The sequence below is a fragment of the Scomber scombrus genome, chromosome 18 (assembly GCF_963691925.1).
Source record: "Scomber scombrus chromosome 18, fScoSco1.1, whole genome shotgun sequence".
In the NCBI taxonomy this organism is placed as follows: domain Eukaryota; kingdom Metazoa; phylum Chordata; class Actinopteri; order Scombriformes; family Scombridae; genus Scomber; species Scomber scombrus.
In genome coordinates this window covers 21,593,135-21,619,400 of record NC_084987.1, presented here as the reverse complement: position 1 = coordinate 21,619,400, position 26,266 = coordinate 21,593,135, and the positions used below count along the sequence as shown (strand labels likewise).

General features: G+C 43.1%; 2 protein-coding genes across 4 annotated transcripts in view; both read left to right on the top strand.

Moving 5' to 3' along the window:
* Positions 1–17,755, top strand: part of smurf2 (SMAD specific E3 ubiquitin protein ligase 2) — a 50,225-nt gene extending 32,470 nt beyond the window's left edge. For both annotated transcript variants that reach the window (XM_062439530.1, XM_062439529.1), the window contains exons 6-19: positions 613–697; positions 931–1,014; positions 1,528–1,745; positions 4,777–4,861; positions 5,921–6,079; positions 6,215–6,262; positions 9,674–9,875; positions 11,412–11,515; positions 11,816–11,930; positions 12,210–12,388; positions 12,948–13,206; positions 13,311–13,512; positions 15,472–15,547; positions 15,717–17,755. In XM_062439530.1, coding sequence (XP_062295514.1) covers positions 613–697; positions 931–1,014; positions 1,528–1,745; positions 4,777–4,861; positions 5,921–6,079; positions 6,215–6,262; positions 9,674–9,875; positions 11,412–11,515; positions 11,816–11,930; positions 12,210–12,388; positions 12,948–13,206; positions 13,311–13,512; positions 15,472–15,547; positions 15,717–15,816 — 1,916 coding nt within the window. In that variant the 3' untranslated portion in view covers positions 15,817–17,755. The remainder of the gene's footprint in view (positions 1–612; positions 698–930; positions 1,015–1,527; positions 1,746–4,776; positions 4,862–5,920; positions 6,080–6,214; positions 6,263–9,673; positions 9,876–11,411; positions 11,516–11,815; positions 11,931–12,209; positions 12,389–12,947; positions 13,207–13,310; positions 13,513–15,471; positions 15,548–15,716) is intronic.
* Positions 17,756–19,839: 2,084 nt separating this feature from the next.
* ddx5 (DEAD (Asp-Glu-Ala-Asp) box helicase 5) lies at positions 19,840–25,630 on the top strand. Of its 2 annotated transcripts, none has more exons than XM_062439527.1 (13): positions 19,840–20,000; positions 20,682–20,859; positions 20,990–21,086; positions 21,201–21,334; positions 21,470–21,535; positions 21,801–21,942; positions 22,046–22,206; positions 22,314–22,486; positions 22,606–22,716; positions 22,829–22,890; positions 22,989–23,048; positions 24,409–24,630; positions 24,875–25,630. In XM_062439527.1, the coding sequence occupies exons 1-13, from the start codon at positions 19,942–19,944 to the stop codon at positions 25,288–25,290; spliced, it is 1,881 nt and encodes a 626-aa protein (XP_062295511.1). In that variant the 5' UTR covers positions 19,840–19,941; the 3' UTR covers positions 25,291–25,630. The 2 variants fall into 2 exon arrangements, with proteins under 2 accessions (XP_062295511.1, XP_062295512.1); XM_062439528.1 differs by having other exon boundaries at positions 24,409–24,643; positions 24,875–25,038.
* The last annotated feature ends 636 nt before the right edge of the window (positions 25,631–26,266 follow it).

Below are 26,266 nucleotides of genomic sequence, written 5' to 3'. Positions count from 1 at the left end.
AGCATGTTGTCCTTCACTTAGCGTGGTATACTAATCACTTGTTTGGCAGTGTAGATGCGCAGCATTTACAAAAAAGGCAATCGCCATAACAATTTCCATTTAAATAGTCTCTTTTTTCGGTTGTTTTGACAGTTCTTGTAATAATCCAAACTTGTAATAACCTCTCCATATGCTGCTAAGTCACAATACTCTTGAGGATGTTATTCAATATCATTATCAGTCTATAAATGGGAAATATTTTTAGCTCTTGTTTGCCAAAAAAAAACGACCCTTGATTGTTGTGACATTTATCACAGTCTCCATGTAAAATGTAGTATTAGATATCATAATACCAGTCCATCCCTGCAGGAGGAAAAAAATAAAGAAGCAGAGGAAAACGCAACACACGCTTCCTTTAACCAGACCCTCCAGTATACCACTGATAAAATTTAACCCTATTCCTGTTCCTCATAAAGATATATAGCTCCATTTTGTGCTCCGATAAACTATCTGTGTCTGCACTGTAATCTGCTGTCTAGTAATCCTGTTGTTGTGTGTGTGCGTGTGTGTGTGTGTGTGTGTGTGTGTGTGTGTGTGTGTGTGCGCGCATCTGTCTGCCATGTGTTGCTACAGTGAGCTTGCAGTCTAGGGACCGGATAGGCACAGGAGGCCCTGTGGTGGACTGCAGTCGGCTGTTTGACAATGATCTTCCAGATGGGTAAGTCAGTTGGGGAAATCTCTTATCATCTCAGAAAGATCTTCTTTTTTTTCTTTGAAAGCTACTGCAAATCCAAAACAATAAACGCCGCCTTGGAGCATGGGCGTAAAGATAATATTAGATATTTGAATGCGGCGAGACAGAGCAGCGACACAGAACACTACTCGACGGTTCTGCGGCTGCTTAACCATGTCCGCTCACTGCTTTGTGTGTGTGTATGTTTCTGCTGCCAGCTGGGAGGAGAGGAGGACCGCGTCTGGACGAATCCAGTACTTGAACCACATCACACGCACCACACAGTGGGAGAGGCCTACCAGGTGAGTACACTGCACAGCCCACAGAAACTCAAACCCCAGACCTCTTAAATCAAACAGCTGCTCAAGCCTATGGAAGACCTCATCTCTGACCTCAGTGCTCCCAAACGGAGGGGGGGGGGACTGTGTCCAAAAGTAGAGTGGGCTCCTCAAAAAAAAGGTGTCAGACAGACCGCTCCAGACGGTGGTGTTAAATGACGTGGAAGAGCCAGGGAGGTCATGGAGCTGACAAGCGGAAATAAGGGCGTCTCTTCCCTATTCTGTCTGTCTTTTGTATTTATGTTCCTTTTTTACTGTCTTTATCCACTACCTTTATCATCCAATTCTTAACAAAGCTGACCTCAGACAGCTCTTTTTGCTCAGTACTTTAGTGTTGGATGGGCAGTGCTTTAATGGATTATCGAGTTAGCACATGAAGACTTACAGATTTGCTGCTGTTTGTGTTTGTAGACAAGTTCTTTTTCTTCTCTGTGGTTTTCGTATTTACACTTCCTTCTACCCCTCTGTTCCTCTCAGACCCGCATCAGAGTACTCCAGCCCCGGCCGGCCTCTCAGCTGCATCGTGGATGAGAATACGCCAGTCAGCACGAACGGAGCCACGCCCACCATAGCATTGCCGCCGAGCGACGGTGGTGACCAGCGGGCCCAGGAGAGACGCGTCCGCTCCCAGAGACACCGCAACTACATGAGCAGAACCCACCTGCACACGCCCCCAGACCTCCCCGAGGGATATGGTTAGTGGAAAGCCAGTTGCAGATTACCTGGCAGCTAAGAAAATATAAACCCGATCAATCTTATTGCTCAGACAGGGTTGAAATTATTTCAAGCAGGATTGTACTGTGTATGTACTGTTCTGTATCATGATATAAAATTGCCAAATATGAGCAGATCTGAAACGTGCCTGCAATCCAGCACCTCACCAGAATAGTTTGTGTATTTTCCCTCAGTTTTTTTACAGATCTGAAACCACAACACCTACTGGAACTAATGATGGAAAGGAATTGGAAGGGGGGGGCATCAAGTTCAGATCAACATTATTCTTAGTTCCCCCAAATTCACTGAAAATACTTTGAAGAAATACTACACCAAGATTCCCAACCAGAGGCTCCAGTACCCCAGAGGGTACTTCTGTTGTTGCCAGGGACACTTGGAAAGATTGTGGAGTAGCTCAAGTAATTGGATTAAAAAATATATTTAAAAACAATATTTACAGTGTATCCACATATTGAGTCAGCTGTAATACCTGAATCCTACATGCTGCGATTGAGCGCCTGAAAACTAGTAAGCAAGCTAGCAGAGAAACCGTTTGCTAAAAGTCATTGATAAATAGTAAAAACATACAGCTAAAAGTAATGGACAAATGATTGGAATAGATAGCTAAAATTACTGGGTAAATGGCCATAAAAAAATTCCCCCACTGGCCCACTTGGCCAGTAGATCAGAGTTTTACTGGGCCCTTGTATATTTTCACTGGCCTGGCAGCCAAAAAATGAAAATAACTTCTTTCCATAATTTTGGTGATTTATTCATTGTATACACAATACGTGCAACAGTGAACTTCCCTTTAGACTTGGTTGTTTTCATTTAGTTATGGATATGTCATGTTGATATATTACACAAATATGCAATATATAAAACCAAGCACATATTGTATCCATTAATAAATGGTGTAGAAATGTAGGTTTCTCCATATTTTGTTTAATACCGGATAGTATGGAATACACAGTGAACTTTGGCCAGATACTGAACCCCAAATTACTCCAGAAGGCTGTGTGTGTGTGTGTGTGTGTGTGTGTGTGTGTGTGTGTGTGTGTGTGTGTGTGTGTGTGTGTGTGTGTGTGTGTGTGTGTGTGTGTGTGTGTGTGTGTGTGTGTGTGTGTGTGTGTGTGTGTGTGTGTGTGTGTGTGTGTGTGTGTGTGTCCTGATGAGCAGGTTGGCACCTTGCATGGCAGCCTCTGCCATCAGTGTACTAATGTCTGTGTGTGAATGTTGTCGGGCAGTATAAAGCATTTTGTAGGGGTCAAAAGACTAGGATGGCGCTATATAAATGCAGTCCATTTACCCTTTGATAATAAACTCTGAAACTCTTAAGAACTAAGATAGAGATAGAACGATTCAGTGAGAGAAAGAACATAGAGGCATTTGTTTGTGGATGCGTTTTCACTCCAAGCTCCTTCTGTCTGCTTCTGTGAGCCACCTGTCCACTACAGACATGGACTTTAACTGGAATGAATGAATGAGAAGGAGAAATGGGAAAGGAGGAAAATGAAACAGAAACTTAGAGCATCTGTCTCCACAGTAGTCTGGTAATACCGGACAATCAGAGACCTCTGTCTACCAAAGTCTGGGGAGTTCTAAATGCACAGTAATTGCATAAATGGCCATTAACAAACCTACATGCCTTACCGGAATTGATGCTCTCCCTCCCATTCTCACCCGTAGTGAACTGCATGTCTGACAGTTGAATTATGTACAAAATGGTGTGATAAAATACACTTAATAGTGTTAAAAATGTCTAGTACATGTGCTCATCTGATGTGTGACGGTACGTCTTTTAAAAATGTTGCAACCACCACTATACTACTAATATAACGTGTTCTTATGAAACTGATAAATATTTAATATTCTTATTCTCCTGTAGTATGCTGAGGTTTTTTGATCCCTGGTGAAAAGCATCTTTACCTTCCATTAAGAGTCGGGTCTTCACTGTAATGCTATTGTGTTAATTGCTTCGCCTCTGCCCTCCTCCCGGCTCAACACTGGGCCCAGTAACCCGGCTAATCTGTGTCCTCATTCAGTCCAGCGCCTCTCTGATGATGTTGCAGCTCCACAGAAGGAGCCTGAAATACTGGCTCCATTTTAGACAATCTAATTGAATTGATCTAGCTGTTAAAGGCTGGCGGCAGCTATTCACTCCCCTCCTCCTCCTTCCCTCCCCGCCTCCCTCCTTCTTCTCCTTTCTGCATGCAGTCAAACAATCAGACGCATTCATGTAAAAGCAAACACACACACACACACAGAAGCTGCGATCCCCCACACAGCTCTGGAGTCTTGTTTATCCTCACAGTAAAATCTTCTGCAGGATTTTGGAGCCAGAGCCACAGAAGCGTATCACAGCCTTGCCCTTAGTCCTTCAGATTAGGAGGCTCCTCGCCTCTCTATCTCTCTCGGCTCTTTTCCATCTCAGTCCTTACTTCTTCATTCTCATACACTTCCCGTAAAAACCTGTGAGCAACTCCGATTCTTCTCATGTGAGCACACACAAGCCAAGTGGCGTCACCCCGTGTTACCAACGTATAGCACACACTCATAGGGTGGATGTGGGTTTGGAAGGTTAAGTGTACACTCATGTTAGAGCAGGGCGGTGTATCCATAGGGATGCCAGAGAAGAGCACTCTGGCAGGCAGCTCCATGGAAATATCTCTGTCAGGCTGTGTGATGAATGAGCTCACCAACTCAAAAGTCAGACAACCCCATCTCTCCTCTCCTTTCCTCTCCAATGTTCGTCACCCTGTCTCTCACCCCCACCCTCACCTCTTTCTGTCTGCCTTTGGGATCTCCACTGACTCCGGCAGTCCTTTTATCTCCATCTGTGTGATCTCTCTTTCTCTTATGCAGACAGATTATAAGCACATGAAATAAAGTCCATTTTATTTCCCTTTATTTCAGAATGCTTGAGTTTCCTTTTTGAATGTATTTTCACCATCAGTTCAAAAATCTCCAACTCCTGCATTCATTAACCCCCTTTTTTTTTGGTCTCTACAGAGCAGAGGACCACGCAGCAAGGCCAAGTGTACTTCCTCCACACTCAGACAGGTGTCAGCACGTGGCACGACCCCAGAGTACCCAGGTACGTCCCCTACAGGATCTGTGACCTCATGATGTTCTCCATTATCACTTTGTATTGTTTTGCCCCCTTCAATACCTTCCATATATACTGTTAAATATAAAAAACTGAAAGAATAATAGAATATATAAAGAAGGAATTGGGATAACCACAGATGCTTAAATCAGTCATTGCACAGCCGGTATGAATTCACCAACCAACACCCACATAACTGACATTACTCATAGGTTGTGTCATGCTACTCTCTAAGTCATGCTCCCCTTGTTGTGTGCTGTAAACCTGCAGCTGATAACAAGTTTGACTGGTGTGAACACTTAAGTCTCTGAGAGTGATTCAGTCCTTACTCTGGGGCACATGGCAAAAGCACACAGGTCTCAAGTCAGCCATACCAGAGGCTTTTGGGCAACACTCACTCAGGCATGTGTATCCAGTTGATTACCATATTTCAAGAGAAAATGCACACGCACTCTGATCTGCATGTGCACTTGCAAAAAAAAAAAAAAAAACTCCACTGCACTCCAGACGCTATCAATAAAACATGACTGAAACTCTAATACCTGGCTGCTGCTCTCTCGCATTTTATCTTTTATTGCTCTTGATAGGAGGTTATTGGTCACGCCACACCTTACTTGAGTGCTCCTCAGACAGCTCCGACATTAGCGAGATGAGCCAAGCTGCCGAACTCTCATCGCACGTGAGACTCTGGTCCCTTTGGCTCGAACCCCGCAAAACAGAAAAAGTCAGCGCCAGCATAGCAAGCCTGCTGTAATTTCTGCAGCTTTTTTTGTCTCCATGGAGTCCAGCTGAAAGGGGTTGCAGGGCAGCAGTAAATAATTTAGATGGGAGGAAGAAGAAAAATAGAATAAAAGTGATTTCTCAGACATCTCGGAATCTTGCTGTCCGCCTGAGTCCAGTTAGTCAGTGCTCTGGTATGTTTTATACCTAGAATTTTAATGTGCGTGTGCTTTGTCTTTTCCCTCTGTCCCACCCTTAGTTGCTTCTATTTTTCTCAAATTCTTGCGCACTTGATGCTTTATTGCGTGCTCTTCTGTCACATTTCAGAGATCTGAGTAATGTGAACTGTGAGGAACTGGGTCCTCTCCCTCCTGGATGGGAGATACGGAACACAGCCACTGGGAGGGTTTACTTTGTTGACCACAACAATCGAACCACGCAGTTCACAGACCCACGCCTCTCTGCCAATCTGCATCTAGTCCTAAAGTGAGTCCTGCAGCACCTTTGAGCCAGGAACCTGTAATAGTGCATCAGTGAGACAGTACTTAAAAACACAGGGTATTGAGTGTCTGTAACTGATTTATTTCCTGTCTTCATTTTTTCTTTGTTTTGTGTCTGTAGTCCAAGCCCCAATGGTTCTCGAGGAGTCATCGAGAGTCAGAATGTCAGGTAAGGTTTGGGCTTCATTCCAGTCATCCTCTCTGCACACAGACAAGAACACATACAAGCACACACTCTTTCAGACATTCACAGACTTACTTGCTTTGCCTCCCCCTCAGTCAATGTTTTACAGTGGGATCCTGTGCCAAGGTGTGTTCACCACCTGTAGAGGTTCAGCTCTCTGAGTAGCCGTCTGCTGAGCAGACGTTTGTGCGCGCGCGCACACACACACATACCTACACAGTTAAGCACACTCCTCCTCACTCTTTCTTTCCACACAAAAATACAAATTCCTCAGCCCCGCAGAGGTTTTGATCATAAAGGCGTTTTAGCACACAATCCGTCACAAAGCTGGCTTTGGCCAGACATCAGATAGCAGAGTGGAAACCAGGGCTGCTGTGTCTGTGGCTGAGGAGCGTCTTACGTCCAGGAAACAGCGCATAAATTTGATGCCCAAGTCAATGAATGAACTGTGTGTGTGTCCATGTGTGTAGGTTCATGTGTATTGGTTCATGCCTCTGTGCTTGGTACATGTCTGCGTGCATGGATGCATTTGTTCAGAATTTCTTCCCCCTGTGCAGCTGTTCAAACACATACTCTGCTGCGATAGCCGTAGAATTACCCATAGGTCTTTGCACCACAAAGGTGGAGCAGTGTATGGGTGCCTTTGAGGGCCTCCTCCGCCTGACCTCATTCCTTCCCTGTGCAGAGAGAGACGGAATGCATCGGCGGAGGGATCAGGTTTCTTTTTTCCCCCGTTCAAAATGGATCAAAGAACGTGTTTTGGATTTTGTATTCGTTTTGCTTTTCTTTTTTTTTTTTTTCATCTATGGTTCCCTGAAAAGTCTTATAAAAATGTAGCCTGGCACGCCACATTTGTTTTTAATGTACGATTTTGTCATGAGCATGATTATGGCCAGATGTGTGAAAATCTCTCATGCGTAGAATTTCTTTTGTATATATATTCTGGTAAGATAATTGGTTCACATCAAAGCCAGTGAGTGAGAGTGTTTTTTTTAAGCAAGATCACAGGAATTATTTTATACGTGTCTCTCTATGGCTATTAGTGTTATACGTATTGCAGCGTTTTCATTTAGTACATTTGCAAGATTTGTTACGTAAATGACGTGAAGTGAAAAGTCTTTAGATTTGTGCCGTACGTCTCCTGGTTATTCAAGGTCACAAAGACCTTTGCTGGAGATTTGTGAAATAACTTCCTTAGAAATTCTTCATGATTAAGCCTTACCCTTAGCTTACCTCAATCCACTCTAATTATATTAACACTATAATAGATGATCTATTACCTGTTTTTTTGGTGCAGTTTCTGTCTTAGCTCACCAAGCGAGGAGCTTTGAAGCTGCTCTTTAACTGCAAATCGAATAGATTTTTGGAGGGACTTTCTCACTTGTGACAAAACTCTGGAAAAGATATCAGTCGTCATGGATTTCCATCAAGACATCTGCCTTTTATCAAGTCAGGGATTTCAGAAATTTTTCACCCCTCATGTGCCGTCATCCCACAAAAATGTCTGATATATATATGTCCGTCAAAGTTATAGTTTATTGCCTTTTTTTTTGCATGAGCATCCAGAGCACGGTTTTGGTTATATTCCCTGTGTGATGTTGCAATCTTCTGCTGAATCCAGACCCCCCCCCCCACACACACACACACACACACACACACACACACACACTTCAACCCCCCACTGACTGGTCAAGGTCACTGTTCAATAGGTAACCGAATCCTTGTCTGGTTTTAAAAACCTGGCTGCAAGAACTGCCCTCTGTACAGTCGCACGAGAAATAACTCTGTCGTTTCCAAGACGCTTGTGATTTGTCATATAGCAAAAAAAAAAAAAAGAAGAGAAGGCTCTGGAGCATGTTTGCCTGCAACCACGAGAGAAAGAGCAAGAGAGAGAGACAGAGCAGGAATGTTTGATTTGTGGGTGAAAGTGCAGGAAGAGATGCTCCCCGTGCCTCTTCTCTCCTTCCTTCCCCTCCCCACCCCTCCGAGTTGTCTACAGTGTTTGGGTGCTGTCGGGAGAGTGCCCTTCCTGCCTCCACCCCCACCTTCGGAGTCTAGTCTGCAGGAAATAAAGGGATTCAAGAGGAGGTCTTGAGTGTCCTATGGGGCCCTGTGGCCTTTCTGGGATAGCAGGAAGTGATTGAAAAGCCAAACTGGATTTGACTGGGCAAACACTGGAAATCAAAACTGTGTCGCTTTTGTTAAAGAGAAGTTGTCATTGCGGTGGAGGAGAATGCGAGCGATCGGGCGGATGCTTGAGAGCAGAAGTCTTGAGCTAGATTCTCTTCTGACAACTGTATTCTGTCATGAAGAGAGCTGGCTGACTCCTCTATTCGTTAGATCAAATTAATGATCAAACCTCTGTGTGAAAATGTTTATCTTAACCTTGGTACTTTGACTATCACAGCCTACTTATCCCTACTGCACGCGCACACACTGATACGTGTATGACTCCACCACCCTCTGTGTTGGGCTCTCAAGTCTGGTGTTTATGACCCTGCTCGCCTGCTACCCCCCACTGAAGTGCAAAAGGCCATTGTGCAAATAATCCTTTAGTGCCGGCCCCCCATAAAGGCTCTTTTGATTCTATGTATGTGTGTCTGTGTGTGTGTGTGCCCCCCTCCCTCCCTACTGTGCCACCCTCTGAGGCCTTCTTCCTAAACACAGCTTCTAGTTTAAAAGTTGTATTCTTCATCCGGTGAAGTCGACATTAACCACAAATGATATGAAACTTTTAGACAAGATGTGCCAGCGTGCCCTCGATGACCCGACATTACCTCAAGTGTTCATGATGATGAGTCAAAAGCAACAGAGGATCTATTTGTAGAAGTGTTGCTCCTCAGTCAAATTCTGCTGCTCCCCTGTAAAAAAGAAAGAAAAAAAAGCCTTATTTTAGTTCAGCCATCTCTCTGTGTGAGACCACCAGGCCTCTGCCAGGTGGAGAGGAGGACAGAGGAAGGTGTGTGTGTGTGTGCGCGCGTGCCTGTGTGCGTGCCTGCCTACGTGCATGTGTGCGTGGGAGATGTCTTACCTCCAGTAACCCCCACCTCCACCTATGTCTGTCTGTCTCTGAGGGGCCGAGGCAGCTGTTTGACTTGATGTGCTTCCCAGATGACCTCAGTGTGTTTACTCCTGGTTCTGTGCAGTCAGCAAAGAACAGACACAACTCTCATTCTCAGAAAAAAACTGTATTCTGAGTTTCTTGGCGTTCCTCTTGTTGTTTTTGAGAAAGCACTTGCCTACTTTTTTTTTTTCTCTCGCAAGTGCGCTTGTTTGAGATCGGTATTGGTACATCTAAGACTCACAATTTTTGTCTTTCATCTTGTCTCTTTCTCTCTCCTCTCTCTCACCTCCCTCCTCATCATCGCTCTCTCCTCTTACTGCTCTGCCCTTCAGTCGTCAGAACCAGTTGAAGGATCAGGCCCAGCAGGCTCTGGTGTCCCCTGCTCAGCTCCCAGAGGAGGCAGAGTGCCTCACAGTGCCCAAATACAAGAGAGACCTTGTTCAGAAGCTCAAGATTCTCCGCCAAGAACTGTCCCAGCAGCAGCCTCAGGCTGGCCACTGCCGCATAGAGGTGTCCCGTGAGGAGATCTTTGAGGTAAGGATGGAAAGACACAGACTCAGTCACGTCATCATATCATCTGTGTATATGGAGGCAGGTTATTTAAAGATACTCGGAAAGGGGTTTATAATTGAACCCAGAGGGATATTTAATTATAACACCTGTAGCATGCATGAAACAATTGAAATGGATCATAAAACGCTAGAAAAATACAGAAATCTTATATAATATCTTTTATATTTGCTTTATTGCACAACCACCTGCCCCCTGAAAACATCCCTCATTTTATAAATGAATGCCAGCGCACTGCTTGCCCTGCAAGTAAAGCAAACGGCACAATACATCATTCTTTTGTACCTGCTTGTAATTGTACAAGTTATTTATAGATTCACCCAAGTTATGTGAAGGATTTTTTCCTCCCTTCTTCTTGTCTGCTCCCATAAAGGTTATTGCCTGTAGCAGTTTGGCTGTAACAATGATTTCTCACACACACACACACACACACTCCCGGTTATCTATGATGTGTGTGAAGGTAGTCTGCTCGAAATCTAAAGCAGACCTCTTGTTTGGGATGAGGATTTTCTCAAGTGCACTCACTCAGCGGGAGAGTTTTTTCTGCATCTAAGGAGGCGCGGGGCCTTCATCAGAGCAACAACACCTGCAACAGACTGCGTGACCCTCATAAAATATGCACTGGAATGTGCTGGAACAGCCGCGTCTGTTAATCTGAACGAAGACATTTTTGTTGGCTGATCTCAATGTTAAGGGGGGTGGAGAGGGAGGTGGGGCGGGTTGGTGTTGCAGAGGACGTCTTGAGGTTGAGCGAGACATAACTGCATAGCTTCTCCAGACCAGCTGAAGCATTAAATTATGACTGAATAGGCAAGTGTTAGCCGGAGGGCTGTCAGAGCTGTCTTTATGTGTACTTTTTTTTTTCGGTGTAGATAAGACAATCCCGTCCTTCTCACAGCACCTCTCAGTCTACTGCTGTATCTGGAGGGCACAGTGGAAGCTGGCTGTGGAAGGGGCTGTGTTATTATAGTCTTACGGCTGTGTTTATTATAACTGCCCCTAATCCACTTTAAATGAACCCTCCCCCTTGACACTGTGAGCCGTCTTGCACGTGGGACGCACACCGATTAAGGTGGAGCGATCTCAGCCTCACAACAGACAACCAATTGGGAATAACCGCTGTAACACCAGACTACAACCATCTCGTTTCTCACAGAACTGCTACAGTAGAGAAAATCTTGGTGTACAGCACTTCCACTACTCTCTTCTCTTTTAGAATAGGGTGAATCTTTTTTGTGTAACAGTTGTATTGAAGTAAGATAGACCCTGTAAGCGTAAAGGGTTTAATGACGGGAAGGGAGAGAGTGGGTGCATCACTGGCATCACACATGATGTTTTTGCAGCATCAAAGGCAGGACTTCACACATGTATCCAAACAAATTGATGTCTTCTCTTTAGCTCCTCATTTCAGAGGGTAAACTCAGTAAAGTCACCAGCACCATCTAACTGATGCGGTTACTTTCTTTGACACGTGTGTGTTTGTTTGTGTCTGCCTTGCAGGAATCGTATCGACAAGTGATGAAGATGAGGCCGAAGGACCTGTGGAAAAGGCTAATGGTGAAGTTCAGAGGAGAAGAGGGGCTGGACTACGGAGGAGTGGCCAGGTAAGGAGTCACAGCAGAGAGGAGCACGGTAGATGTAACTCTGTTTTTTTTTTGGTTTTGTAAATACTGCATCACTTTTTCCACTGAGGTCTGCCTCCTAGTGGAAGAATACCATAGCACAAAAGTCACTCATTCACTTTTGTTTTCAAACAAAACAATCATTTCTTAATCACAACGTTTTTTTGTGCTGAACTCAGAATTAAAATGCAGAGGATGTAACAGGTATCTTTTTTTTTCTAATATTCTCCCCCTCCATCTCCTGCCTGTCCTCTCTGTACATGTGTGGTGTGCTCTGTGCAGAGAGTGGCTCTATCTGCTGTCGCACGAGATGCTGAACCCGTACTATGGCTTGTTCCAGTACTCCCGCGATGACATCTACACCCTGCAGATTAATCCGGACTCTGCTGTCAACCCTGTAAGTCACAGTCATTACTAACAACAGTTGATTAGAGTACAGTTTACTGCTTGTATCATGTGGATTGGGTGGTCTGGCAAAAAAGGGTAATTCAGTATCATAATCACAGTGCTTGTATTCTTCCTGTAACAATGTGGAGCATAGTGTATTCAACTGCCAATGTCAGAGAAATGTTAATACATGTTTAAAGTAGACCAAATCAGACCTTTGAACACTCATCTCTGCTGGTGAATCACTGCAGTCTCATTTAGAAACTAAATATGTTGTGTCTACCACCAGGAGCACTTGTCATACTTTCACTTCGTGGGCCGTATCATGGGGATGGCAGTGTTCCACGGCCACTACATAGATGGAGGCTTTACTTTACCCTTCTACAAACAGCTGCTGGGTAAACCCATCACCCTGGACGACATGGAGTCTGTAGACCCCGACCTGCACAACAGCCTCGTCTGGATCCTGTATGTAAATTTTTGTAGAAAAAGAATCAATAACAGAATTGACTTTTCCAAAAGTGATAGGATTTTTTTTTTAGACCAACAAGGTCAGCGAGGGTTCCATGTGTTTACTGTTATGTGCTGCACTTAGCTATGAGTCCATCCTTTTTTAACTTGAATTAAATAGGGGGAGACTGCTGCACGTCACACAGTATTATCATTAATATTAACTTTAGATAAAAGCACTCAAGCAATTCTTAACTGTGCAAGAAAAATATGCAACTTCAATGTCAATTTCACAAATAAAAAGCACATCTATTAATCTACCATCTGAGTTTTTTTACCCTTTAATAAAAACCTCTCTCCCATACAATGATGACAGCGCCCCCCAGGGTTTTTGAACATTTCTTACATCATTGGTCTGTAAAGCATGTGTCTTCGGATCATGTTTTCACTCCACCTCAACATCACATCTGCTGCTTTCAAACCTGCACATCTCACCACTGTTCAGCCGGTTATATGATATGATACGATTTTTAATCTCATTTAATATGAATTCAAATGTTTCTCCCTCTCTCTTCAGGGACAATGACATCACAGGTGTGCTGGACCACACCTTCTGCGTAGAACACAACGCCTACGGAGAGATCATTCAGCATGAGCTCAAGCCCAATGGCAAGAGCATCCCCGTCACCCAGGACACCAAGAAAGAATACGTCCGGCTCTATGTCAACTGGCGTTTCCTGCGAGGCATTGAGGCCCAGTTCCTGGCTCTGCAGAAGGGCTTCAATGAGGTCATCCCCCAACACCTGCTCAAGGCTTTCGATGAGAAGGAGCTTGAGGTACTTTAGTTTCTCGTGGTTACACCTCAAATCTTATTGCTTGATTTAATTAAACACATTGGTATGATATCATGACGCTCCTCTCCTCTCTTTTCTATCTGCAGCTGATTGTATGTGGCCTGGGTAAAATCGACATCCATGACTGGAAGTCCAACACGCGGCTCAAACATTGCACTCCAGACAGCAACATAGTTAAATGGTTTTGGAAAGCTGTGGAGTCCTTCGACGAGGAGCGCAGAGCCCGGCTGCTGCAGTTTGTCACCGGCTCTTCCAGGGTTCCCCTGCAAGGCTTCAAAGCCCTCCAAGGTATTGATGAACACGATTGAGACTGCATACTATGTTTTGTTGTGTAAATATGTCTAAAGTCCAACGGATGAAACTTCCTCCAAAGTAGCTTTGTGTGAATTGCTTTATTTGTGCGAAGGTCTCAAGCCAGATTCTTCATTCAGAATGAATGGGCAGGCCATGCATTTTAAAGGGGTACTTATGCTAATGTGATGTCAGATCCAAAGTGTAAGAAGGCGTGGTAGTGTAGTCTTTGTTGTACAGAGTGCTCCCCATTCACAGGCTCTGTCACCACAATCTAGGATTGTGTGTGTGCAAATCTTTGCTTCTCTGCGTGTGTCTGTGTCTCTGGGTTTCTCCGACCTGAGGTGAACCCTGAGTCTGTGCGTAGTGCAGTGGTTCAGTGGGTCCACCCTGGCAGGCATTGCAGCCCAGAGTCAGAGCAGCCCAGAGACAGAGCACCCAGGCATGAGGAGTACACTGTGATCCACAGCTCGTCTTGTCTCCCAGGCAGACAGCGTCCTTCCACAACTTATATAACATGGTCATCCTTTCTTGGTCAAAACATCACCAGAGGCCGAAAGACCCAAAAACAACACACTCACATTCACACACACACTCACACACAGACAGTGACTTTGCCTGTGGCATTGCTTTGATTCTAAAAGCTGGACACATGACTACTGTCAAGTGACAAAATCAATGCATTTGGCTTTGTGTGTATCTAAATACAGTACTCTTTATTGGGCTTTCTGTACAATACTATGCATTGTTATATCATTCTCAGGAGCACCTGAATACTTTTTATTTTTTGTTATTTACTTTTCATCATGCTTTCTTTTAAAGAACACAGATAAACAAACGTGATGCATATGTGCCTATGTGTACACACACACACACACACACATGCATACCCATATGTGTACACATTCATATCAACTCAATGACAAATTAATAAAGTTCTGCACTAGAATCATTTAAAATTGTCTTTAATGTAAGTATATTACCGTTATACAAAATCAGGCCCTATAGTTGCCAAATGGGAAAACCATTTTGACCAATTTTAATCAAAGATATCAATTTGAGTTCACATTTAATGAGTATTTAGCTCGCTTTGCACATTAAAGCTCATCTAGATCACCAAAGTACATGATTGTAAGATTAAAATAGTTTTTCATTTTTATAACTGCCTGTAAGACAAGATGACAAGTGGACACTTTACAAAAAGGAGTCACAGATGAACAATGCCATAAAGTTTGAGAGTGGTTTTTCACGGCGCCTCCTCAGGAACTCCAACAGGGAGTGTTATCAGGGTAGTTAGTGTTTCACACTGGAGTACAGAAGAATTGAGTCACATTGTTCCAGCTGAAATCTCTCCAGGAGGGAGAGCACGTCATTAACCACTGCTGTCAGCAGTTCCCGTCCTATTCTCCCAATGTTACTGTGAAATTACCCTCCGCTTCCCATCTTGCTTTAATATTCACAGTATGGTCTCTTTTTACATTTTTAAGTGCAAACTATAATTTAGATATTACTTTATAATAAGTGGCATCTTCACAGGCTTTTTTAAAGTTTTCAAGAATTTCTTTTCCCATTGTGGGGTTGTCTTTTGGACATTTCTTGCCAATAAAATCATCTGAATATTTAAGAAAAAATAGAGATTCATATCCAATAACAGAACACAAAACACTGGAAAATTTTACCATAAAAAAGCAGACATTGTTTGTTTGGGGTTTTTTTGGGATAATTTCTTTAAATGCTTGCTTATACTTCTAAAGCATTAAGATGAAGCTTAACCCATTATTTTCAGCATTGTCAGGTGTAAGCAAACGCAACAAGTCCAACATAAAACTTGTTATAAATACACAGCTCAGTCTACGATGGCTCATCTAGGTGCCTTTTGTAACAGCTGATACCTGTGCAAACATTTCTAGTCTCTTGTTGTTGACTCAGTTTCACTTACCTATTGTTTTTATGCAGGTGCTGCTGGCCCACGCCTCTTTACCATCCACCAGATTGATGCCAGCACCAACAACCTGCCCAAAGCCCACACTTGGTGAGGAAACTGTCAATATAATATTATCCAGTCATGCAACACAGTGCCTGCCTTTGAGATGAAGGTTGAAGTGTACTGTTGATCCTATCGGTTTACCTGTATTCAATCAGTTTTCATACAAGTTAAGGAATTGCTTTTTCTTTCTTTTTTTCCCCTTCTTCTGTTTCAGTTTCAATCGGATTGACATTCCTCCCTACGAGCACTACGACAAACTGTACGACAAGTTGCTCACTGCCATCGAGGAGACGTGTGGTTTTGCCGTGGAGTGAGTCACTGGTGCAGGCAGAGCTCAGCAACAACCAGAAGCAACATGGTTTGGCCATGATCAGCATCCCCCCCCCCCCCCCCCCCTTTATTTTTTTTTTAGAAATCAATCCACTCAGATAGAGGGTGGGTGGGTGTGGGGGGAAGGGCATCCACGGTTGCTTCACCCAGGGATGCCCAAACTTCCCCGGGAACATGTGGCCAAGCTAAAGGAAGGTGTGCAAAGAAGACCAGAAAATATCATCTAACTTTGGGGGTTAGACCCTCCAGCCCTTCTTTATGTCTTTTTTTTTATCATTGAAAAGGATCTCTTCAGCTGCTAATAACTCAGACTATTTACTAACTTGTGGAAGCTGCAGAATTTGGCGGTTCTTCCCTTTTTTTTTCTAAGATCATTTTAGCATTTTAAAAAATACTGTATTCCATGTAGCAATGCTCCCTCTCACCAAGCTGAACACAGTCAGCCCTGCACTCTGAAACAATACCCTGCATTAACGAGACTGGTTTGTTTACTAGAGCACAGGGTTTATTAACGGTTGCCACAACCACTTTGAAACACTAAATTTGGACACGGAGTGTGCATGACTCAGGCTGTTTGGTGCCTCGGAGTGATCACATTGAAGCTATCAGTAACGCCAAGGCTGGAAAAAACACAGGGATGTGTGCGGATGAAAAGACAAGACTAGACACTGAATTAGGCTGAGCCCGACTGTTTACAACCCTCTCCAAAGACTGCAGCGGGGATCTCCACTCCCGAGTCGCTGCCAAACATCTAGCGTTGCATTCCCAACACACCTATTTCACACGTTTGACAGCTAAATTTTGTTTAAAAAAAAAAAAAAAAAAAAGAATAAATGAATGAATAGCTTGAAATGTGTTATTTTTATATAACAGGGAATACTGAAAAAGAATCAATAAAATTCTATATAATATATATAATTTATTGCTGTTTCAGATATTTCAGAAACCCCTTTCCATTGTTTCAGAAAAATAAAACCTTTTAATGTTAAGTGTTGCTGTTTTAAATTATACAAGACAATTTGTGAAAAAAACAGAATTAAGCTTGACTGAATTTCAATTAAGAATGCTGTAGTTTATTTCTTGGCATCACCTCTCATACTGTGCAAGGAGAGGGATGTCTTTAAGGGCAAAAAAAAATCTTAAACACACAATGTCCTCTGAGTGCCATAATCTTTTTTTTTTTTAATGAATGAATGAATCTTTGCAAGTATTGAGCGGACCCTTTAAATTCTACTGATTTCATCCTGGAGCTACATACGGTGAAGTAACGTTTCCCCGTCTATTACGAATTTTTTAGCAGTTTGTCATTTGTAGCTGGGCTATATTTATGTCACAAGCATGAAAGGTACCACAAATTTCTAATGTTCTTTTCAGAATCCAAGAGTCCAAAGTCCGTCATGATCTACTTTGTGATGCCTCCATATTGTTGTTGGAGGTGGGGGAGAAAAGGAAAAAGAAGAAAAACCTCTACTACCTTCTAGCCATGTGGTGCTAAAAAAAAGCATTAACGTTTGTCTTATATTGGCAACCTTTACTCATTGACATACTACTGTTTAAAGTGCACAACACGCTACTCATGCTCATACCTGTTTGTGGCCGCAAAAGAGCTCTTAACCTAGCCACATTCTCAGGAGATGTCATATGTAGTTTGTAATGTCATTTGATTTGACGACTGACGAGAAACTAATTCTGACCATTTGTCTTGATTTTTACTTTTTCTGAATGTTTAAAGAGGTTGAACAGTCCTGTCACGTGCGTCGTTTGTTGTTGCCCACAGCAGACCATTAACATCTAGTAACTGTTGCATGTCTCCATATGTGCTTTTTGATTGAAAGTGAACTGAATGAGATGAACTCCTGTTTTAGCCTGCTACACAGTCCTATCAGTAATGTTTTATTTAGAGAAAGTGAGGGGAGTGGGAGGGAGGGAGGGATGGGGGATGGGGGGGGGGGGGGGGGGGTTGTTTTCTACAATTAAAAATGAAATTCTTGAATGTTTTCAAAAGATGCTGCCTGTCTAGCAATCTCTATGACCGTGGACTGTTCTTAATGTTTGCATACACACACACACACACACACACAAACACACAAAAAGAGCAGTTCATTTTTGTTCTTTTATGTAGACAAAGTGTATGCAAAGTGAAAAGTGTCCTCAGATGGTGCTTTGTACAGTAATAAGATATTGTTCATATATGTGGATCAAACAACCTGTAATTTATCTTTAACTTAAGTAGAAAAAGGTTGTTTTTTTTCTTGAAATGAAAAAAAGAAAAGGAATTGCACACAAACAGAAAGGAGGTTGCCGTTTGTATTGAACGGTGACCTCTATACCAGATATTCATACACCTAGAAGTCCAGTGCACAAGCTGATCGCCCTACTGTCTGTTCCTACACTACATCGCTCAGCATTGCCCCGCAGCTGCCTCTCACTGAAGAACTGAACTTTTTATACAACAAGTCAAAGTTGAGAGATGCTGCTCTTGTTTGTTTTTTTGTTTTTTTGGGGTTTTGGTTTTTTTTAATAGCATGATCCACTAGCAGGACTATATCTCTCATAGCTGACTGATGCAATTTGATGTATGTTAACACTATCATTTTGTAAGAGTATTTTATTTTTGTGTGTAATTAGTTCTAATTAAACTTGCCTTTGTCTAACAGTGTAAGGCCTTGTATAAAGATATGACTTGCCTATTTTTTCCTTTCTGAATGCTTGTTTCAAATGTGAAGAAGACAGATTTTATTATTATTTATTTTTAGTCTACTGACAATAGCAGTTGCACTTAAACAGGCTTGTTGATACTGTACAGGCTACCATACACATTAACGGGGGGCGGGGGGTGTTTACATCAGAATGGCACATCCTTGACCACCCACTGTGTATTCACTGATATTACACTGGATTAAAATGTATGTCTCAGAGGGGGGGCAGGGAAGGAGGGTAAAAGGCACTAAACGGGCTGTGGGTGAGAAAAAAGGTGTCACTTTTTTTGTTTTGTAGTGATGTAACAAAGAAGTTTTGACTATGCAAAGAGGAAAAAGGATGGAAGATTAGACTTTATCAGGATAAAGTCATTGGTTTATATATTGATGCCTCCTGAGCATCAGTCAAGAACAAACTGCAGTCAGTATCAAGAACAAGTTTTCAAAGCTAACAAACTACAAATATCTAATGTTTGTATAACATCTTACTTGTTTTGGCCACTTTTATTCAGAGTTAGTATCAATGTTATATTTCATTATGGTAGAGTGCTCAGTATACATGTAGGTGCAGGCCCATGATCATGTAACGACAAAGTTCAGAGACACCAAAAGTGCCCTCAATTAAACCATGTTCTTTTCCCTCAGGGGGGAAAACTGCACTCCGCCACACTTTCAACAACAGGTATCCGTTTGGTTTGCCAATAACAAATATTTAATAATCTCTAAACATCTGCCTTTTAACTTATTCCAACTGAGGGTCTGTGAAATATCAATACAAGTCACATTTGGTGTAATGGAAAAATATAAAACAAAAAAAAGGTCGCCTCTTTCATGTTTGGGTTGGTCCAGGTGACGTCACTTACCGTAATACATCGGAAGCACAGTCAGGCCGGATTACCCAGTTGCTGTCTAGTACATATCCATCCGCCAACATTCTCTTTAATCATCAACTAGCAACAGTAGTTTTATTAGTAGGAAACACCAAAAAAGTGTTTTGGGACTTTAAAGCTACCACTTCTTTAAATTGTAAAAATACAATAAATTTGTCCGGTTTAAATAAACAATGTTGACGTGTGATTTTTTTTTTCAAAACGTGTTTTATGTTATTCTACCTGTCCTAACCTAGACAAGTACAGCATATTCTGTGGACATAATAGATTTAGTAATACAAGTAGATCCAAAGCACAGTTTCATGGCTCTATTTGTTTGTGTTGTCTATCAAGAGGAGCTCAAGTTGAAAGCCGTATGGCGGATGAATACATAGGAAGCGAAGACTTCCTCTTGTCGTATATACTGGGCCTCATTTTTTCTTTACCGGCATTTCAGCAGCACTGCCGCTCTGGTTTTTAGTCGGCAGTTGAACCAAAGTGTAGTTTATTTATCTTTTCATTTATACTACTTGTTTACAATATGCCAGGATATGCCGACAGAGATCGTGGCAGGGACCGGGACAGAGACAGAGACAGAGGGTAAGAACCGTTTCTACCATGTTTTATACGAGCTTTGCCCTCGTGTGATCCGTAATGGCTGACTTTTTGTAACAGGACAAAATGAACAGATTAGCTAAATATTATAGATGTATGATTTAGTAAAATCGACATAACTGAGTTTTCGTTATTCTTTTAAGAACCAATTACTTGATGAATATCAGCTGTTGGTTGTTTTCACCCACTCAAGGCCCTGACCGGCAGACTAAGCCTGTTGTAGTTGTTTGGCCCGAGGCCTTCTGTTAGCTTCAGGATAGCATACCGTTAGCTAGCCTTCCGTTACATTTCACCGCTGCGGGACACGGTTATTCACAATTATGGGGGCTGATACTGGGAGTTTATTATATTGCACACCTTTTTCACGACGTTTATTGACTTTGTAGCGAACTTGAAGTATATGTTGTCCCGGTGCAGATTAGCGTTGCTAATACAGCTGGCTAGTCGGCTTTTCGCCATGTGGCAGCATGAATGCGGATACAAAATGCCGGGTGTTTTTCCATTGTTCCTCTACTGGCTGGAAAGTATATGGCAGTTATATCATTTCACAGAATGACGCAGTTAAGACAGGGCTGTATTCGTCTAAAAAAAGTGATTTTTGATGCGCTAAACGTTTTGACAGAGCCAATCTTGACTTTGTAAAAACACGACTGTCGTTCATTGCAGCTATGGCGGTGGTCCTCCTCGCTTCGGTGGTAACCGTGGTGGTGGTGGCGGCGGCGGCGGAGGGAAGTTCGGTAATCCCGGTGAACGCCTGCGGAAGAAACATTGGAATCTGGACGAGCTCCCCAAGTTTGAGAAGAACTTTTATCAGCAGCATCCCGATGTTGCCCGGAGGAGTCTGGTATGTAGTCACCATGCTCCATGAAATGTTATGCAACACTACCAGAAATGTGCTCCCTCCTGCACGTGTTGCTGTTACACAATCTGCCATGAGCACTGCAGTAAATTTGTCTTTCATCCTTATCTTGTAGCAAGAAGTTGAACAGTACAGGAGGACCAAAACAATTACAGTGAAGGGGAGAGAGTGCCCAAATCCAATCCAGAAGTTCCATGAGGCCAGCTTTCCCTGTAAGTAAAAAATCTTTGTACCAGAATTATCTTACATCTCAATCAGTTTTAACAATGTCTCAAAGAAAAGTTTCTGCATCTTGACTAACTGTTGTAATTCTCTTTTTCCCTCAGCCTATGTGATGGATGTGATCAACAAAATGAACTGGACTGATCCAACACCCATCCAGGCTCAGGGATGGCCTCTGGCTCTCGGGGGCAATGATATGGTCGGCATTGCACAGACTGGCTCTGGCAAAACACTTTCTGTAAGTTTCACGGCCTCTTTGATATGACATTTACATTGATCTCTGCTGACTGGGTCAGATCAGTTGGGACATGGTTTAATTATCACTATAACACTTGTTTAGCTCATGAAAGTGACTTATGTGTTTGCCCTGTAGTATCTGTTGCCTGCAATCGTTCACATCAACCACCAGCCTTTCCTGGAACGTGGAGATGGTCCTATTGTAAGTAGCCACACTTGTTACACACTTAATCGGAGGGATAGTTTTAAGCATTCTATGGTACATTTTCATGAATTTTATAGCAACATAGTAGACGCTCTGATGTAAGACTCAGATTTTGTTAGAAATGAAAATGGCTTGTTGCTACACAGCTGTGAGTGGTTGTCATCACATCACCACAATTCTGGTTTCCTGTGAGGTGATTACTGTGAAATGTGTTGCTGCTTGTTGAACATGAACCATAAATCCATAATGTCTGCCCCGACAGTGCTTGGTGCTGGCCCCAACCCGTGAGCTGGCACAGCAGGTGCAACAGGTGGCTGCAGAATATGGCAGAGCTTCTCGCCTCAAGTCAACCTGTATCTACGGAGGAGCACCCAAGGGGCCCCAGATCCGTGACCTTGAAAGAGGTAGAGTATACAGTGCTATATTTTTAGCAGCTAAAGTTGTGGATTTCCTTTACAAGTTTCATTTTCCTATGTGGCAAGTTCTCACTGGCTTTTACCATTTAAGGTGTGGAGATCTGCATCGCCACCCCAGGCAGGCTCATTGACTTCCTCGAGGCAGGAAAGACAAACCTTCGTCGCTGTACTTATCTTGTACTGGATGAGGCTGACAGAATGCTGGACATGGGTTTTGAACCACAGATCAGGAAAATTGTCGACCAAATCAGAGTAAGTTTCTTTCAACAATATTCAGTCGTTTCAACATTTTTATACATTTCCATACTTATGTAATATATTAAGTGGATATATTGATAATTGTTATGCTCTTTATGCAGCCCGACCGTCAGACTCTGATGTGGAGTGCCACTTGGCCCAAAGAGGTTCGGCAACTGGCAGAGGACTTCCTTAAGGACTACGTGCAGATCAATGTTGGTGCTCTGCAGCTCAGCGCCAACCACAATATCCTACAGATAGTGGATGTCTGCAACGATGGAGAAAAGGAGAACAAGTGAGTAATGTGTCCCTGGCACTCACAGCAAGTGTTGTTAAAGCAGATCTTTTCACAAGTGACTGATGCCTTCTTCACAGTATGTATAATGTTAGTAACTGAGTGTCTTATTTATGTAGACTCATCCGTCTGCTTGAGGAAATCATGAGTGAAAAGGAGAACAAGACCATCATCTTTGTAGAGACAAAGAGGCGGTGTGATGACCTCACAAGGAGGATGAGGAGGGATGGGTAAGTTTTGAAACTAAAATACAGACTCACAGCAAGATGACTTCTGTTTTTACTGACTTTAAATTTAAGAAGTACTTCTATGAATTAATATTGAAACCATACATTTTTTTAGATGGCCCGCTATGGGAATCCATGGAGATAAAAGCCAGCAGGAAAGAGACTGGGTACTCAATGGTAAGCTAGCATCACTCATAAACTGACATCATTGGTTAACTTGAGCGTTTCAATCTACAGGGCATCGTGTCTGACTTTCATTCTTCTTAATTTTCTAGAGTTCAAATATGGAAAGGCTCCGATTCTCATTGCTACAGATGTTGCCTCCAGGGGTCTAGGTCAGTATCCTCCCTGAACTGTCTTTGTACTCTTAATGTACTTCATAAAGAAAGTGTATTTGCTTTCTTTAACTCTTCTGCTTCTTTCTGAGTTTCTCCCCGTACCTGAAGGAGCAGTCTGTGTGGCAGGGCCTTGGCATGACAAGCCCAGGTCTCCAGAGGGGGAAGGAGGACTCTTGGAGGTGTCCTGACTGGCGAGGCACGGGTCTCCCAGTTGTGCAGATATACAGAGGTGACCAGGCCCAAGTGCAGCATATAACGCGCTGGCCTGTCTAAAAGTGGGGGCGAGTTGAGGGCTGGCCACAGTTCCTCCCCCATATGCTCGTCTGTTCTCTGGCAATGGTTTGGACTGCTTCACACACCCAGGCTCTGTAACTGTCCCAGCTCAAAGCCCAGCTACACTGTCTCCTATTGCCTTGCTTGTATGTTTGGGCACTGCATTGCAAGTCATTTGAGTCATTTGGAAGGCGCTTTCTGTTGTGTAGACTCGTTGTAAAGCATGGGTGGCGTTATTGTTGCAGTTAAACTCCTGTCGGAAGAGCAATTTGTCCGATCAATCATACCTTCACCTCTGTAATGACATGGCTACTGGCGCTTTTGGTGACAGTGGGACATGCTAGTTGGACACACTTGGACAAAATCCAAGCTCACACTCCTCCCTCGCCTGCGTTTCAAAGTCATGTCGAGACCTGCCAACGAGAGACATTATGATCAAGTGAACACTGGGTCTTGGAAAAATCTTGCCTTGACGAGAGTGGGGATGCACTGTTTGTAGGCATTCTGCAAATTGGTTCAGATCTCCAGTTTGTTGGCAAGAGACACTGCAGTGAGCTTTTTATAACGAGCATCTCATGAGTGTGCGTGACAAAGGGACCATGGTTAAGTGTTAGTTCAAGCACACCAGGAGGCAGTAGAGTGCATAGCAGCCCTACTGTGTAGAGACACCTGAGGGTCACTTGACAATATGTGGGGCGTGTGCTGCAATGGGAATGGACTAGTGAATGCATACTCCAGAAAAGGGTAAGACTTCTGATCCATTCTTTCTGAGGGTGGTTTGGCAGTGGTTCAAGAGGGGAGGGGTTTTTTTTTTTTTATCCCACTGGATTGGAAGCTAATGGAGTGTGCATCGTTTCTCTTTTCCCACCGTAGTCTCCCCATGGACCAAATGTTTGTCTGTAGTTTTTTGTCTAATGCCAGTTTTTTGCAGCCTTTTGTGGAATTTGCCAGCCATGCACCACCTCACGACCGTACTAACTTGGCCTTTTTTGTTCTTGATCTGGTTGTTGTGGTGGCGCCGGCGCACGTCTTTTGTGTGCTGTCCTCCTTTTCCTCTATGCCACACCGCAACACAATCTTACAGATGTTGAAGACGTGAAATTTGTCATCAACTTTGACTACCCCAACAACTCTGAGGACTATATCCATCGCATTGGCAGAACGGCACGTAGTCAAAAGACAGGCACGGCCTATACCTTCTTCACTCCAAACAACATGAGGCAGGCCAGCGACCTCATCTCTGTGCTCCGCGAGGCCAACCAGGCAATCAACCCCAAGCTCCTCCAAATGGCGGAAGTCAGAGGAGGTAAATCTAATTGGTGAGATACAGAAACTGTGCCATTTTCTACAAACTGCAGCTACTACATATTTCTGCTGCTCTCCTTTGCCTCTTCTGAGAAGAAGATGGTTTCATCACTGTCAACTTATGGGTATCTCAGAACAGTTACTTGTTAAACTTGTGCTTTAAAACAAAACAAAAAAACAACTTGACTATTGCTATGTTTCTTGTCACAATTTTTTTTCTAATAAGTTTTTTGTTTCCTTTTCAGGGCGTTCAAGGGGCGGCAGAGGTGGTGATTACAGAGATGACCGCCGGGATAGGTATTCTTCGGGAAGACGTGACTTTGGCAATTTTAGGGACCGGGATAGCGGTAGAGGTTTTGACAACGGACCAAATAAAGCCTTTGGCACAAATACACAGAACGGAGGCTATGGGAGCAGTAACAGCGGCGCCAATGGCTTCAGCGGTGGCAGCTACAATGGTAATGGACAGTCCAACTTTAACAGCCAAGCAGGATCCTTCGGAGCCCCAAACAACTTCCAGGCCCCGCAGTTCGCCCCCAATAAGGCTGGCGCACAGAATGGCGCAAGTCATCCCCCTTTCCCCTTCCCCCAGGCACAGGCTCCGCAGCATCCTCCCCCACCGCTGGTGCCCTACCCCATGCCTCCTCAGTTCACTCAGTAAATACACAAACACTTGAAAGAAGTAATTTATTGCTTTTTTGACTTGTTTTAAGTTCTATACTTAATCTAGATTTTTTTTTTTTTTTTGTATTTACGCAACAGGGTTACAAACAACTTCAACCTCTATCAAGCCTTTTAAGATCTGCAGTGCAGCAATAGTGTTGTTGCACACTCGTTTTCCTATTATTACTATTTAATTTGTTACATTCCTGTGTAATGTTTAGTTATGTTTTGTACTAGGTAATTACAAATGTATTGATTTTTCATGTGTATCATTGAAAGTGATGTTCAGCTCCTACCCTGGAAATGCACTGCATGATCTTTCAAATAAAACTTAAAAAAAAAAAGCATCTTGTTTTGTTTTTCCTTTCCTAAACTCTGGTGCAGGAAGTCAGTAATCCCTCTGACTGCTGGGTAAAATATCAGATAATCCTGGTACTACCTCTTCTGTCCAGCAGATGTCATGTTTTGCAAAATTACATCCAAGTATCTTGGTTTGAAGCATCTGTCATACACACAGGTTGGTAGGTATAGAACCCTTGAATTTGTGTTGCCATGTGACCTTAACATGTAGAAAATTGCCATCCTCATGATGTGTACAGTAGATCCTATTGCAATACTGAAGTCTGCTCCTTTGTTGCCAAAACATTTTACAGCAAAATTGCAAGTAGGTCTGACATGCTCATCACGTCCTTCCTCACACAGTAGTATTCCTGTTCAATCAGCTGAGGGATTAGTAACTGGTTTTCCCTGTCAGTCACATGCTAGTGAGGTTGGCACATTGTAGCTACACGTGTATTGTAGATGTTGAATAAGGTTATTAAAATTAAGAATCACCTTTACACCAGCAGCTGTTATGTGAAATGGGAGGAGATGATGAAATGTCTTCGCCTGCTGGTAGAGGATCAGAATGCAGTTTTCTTAAAAGTCCACTGAAACCACTAGGATCTTGGTCTGGTTGCAAAGACTCAATCTAT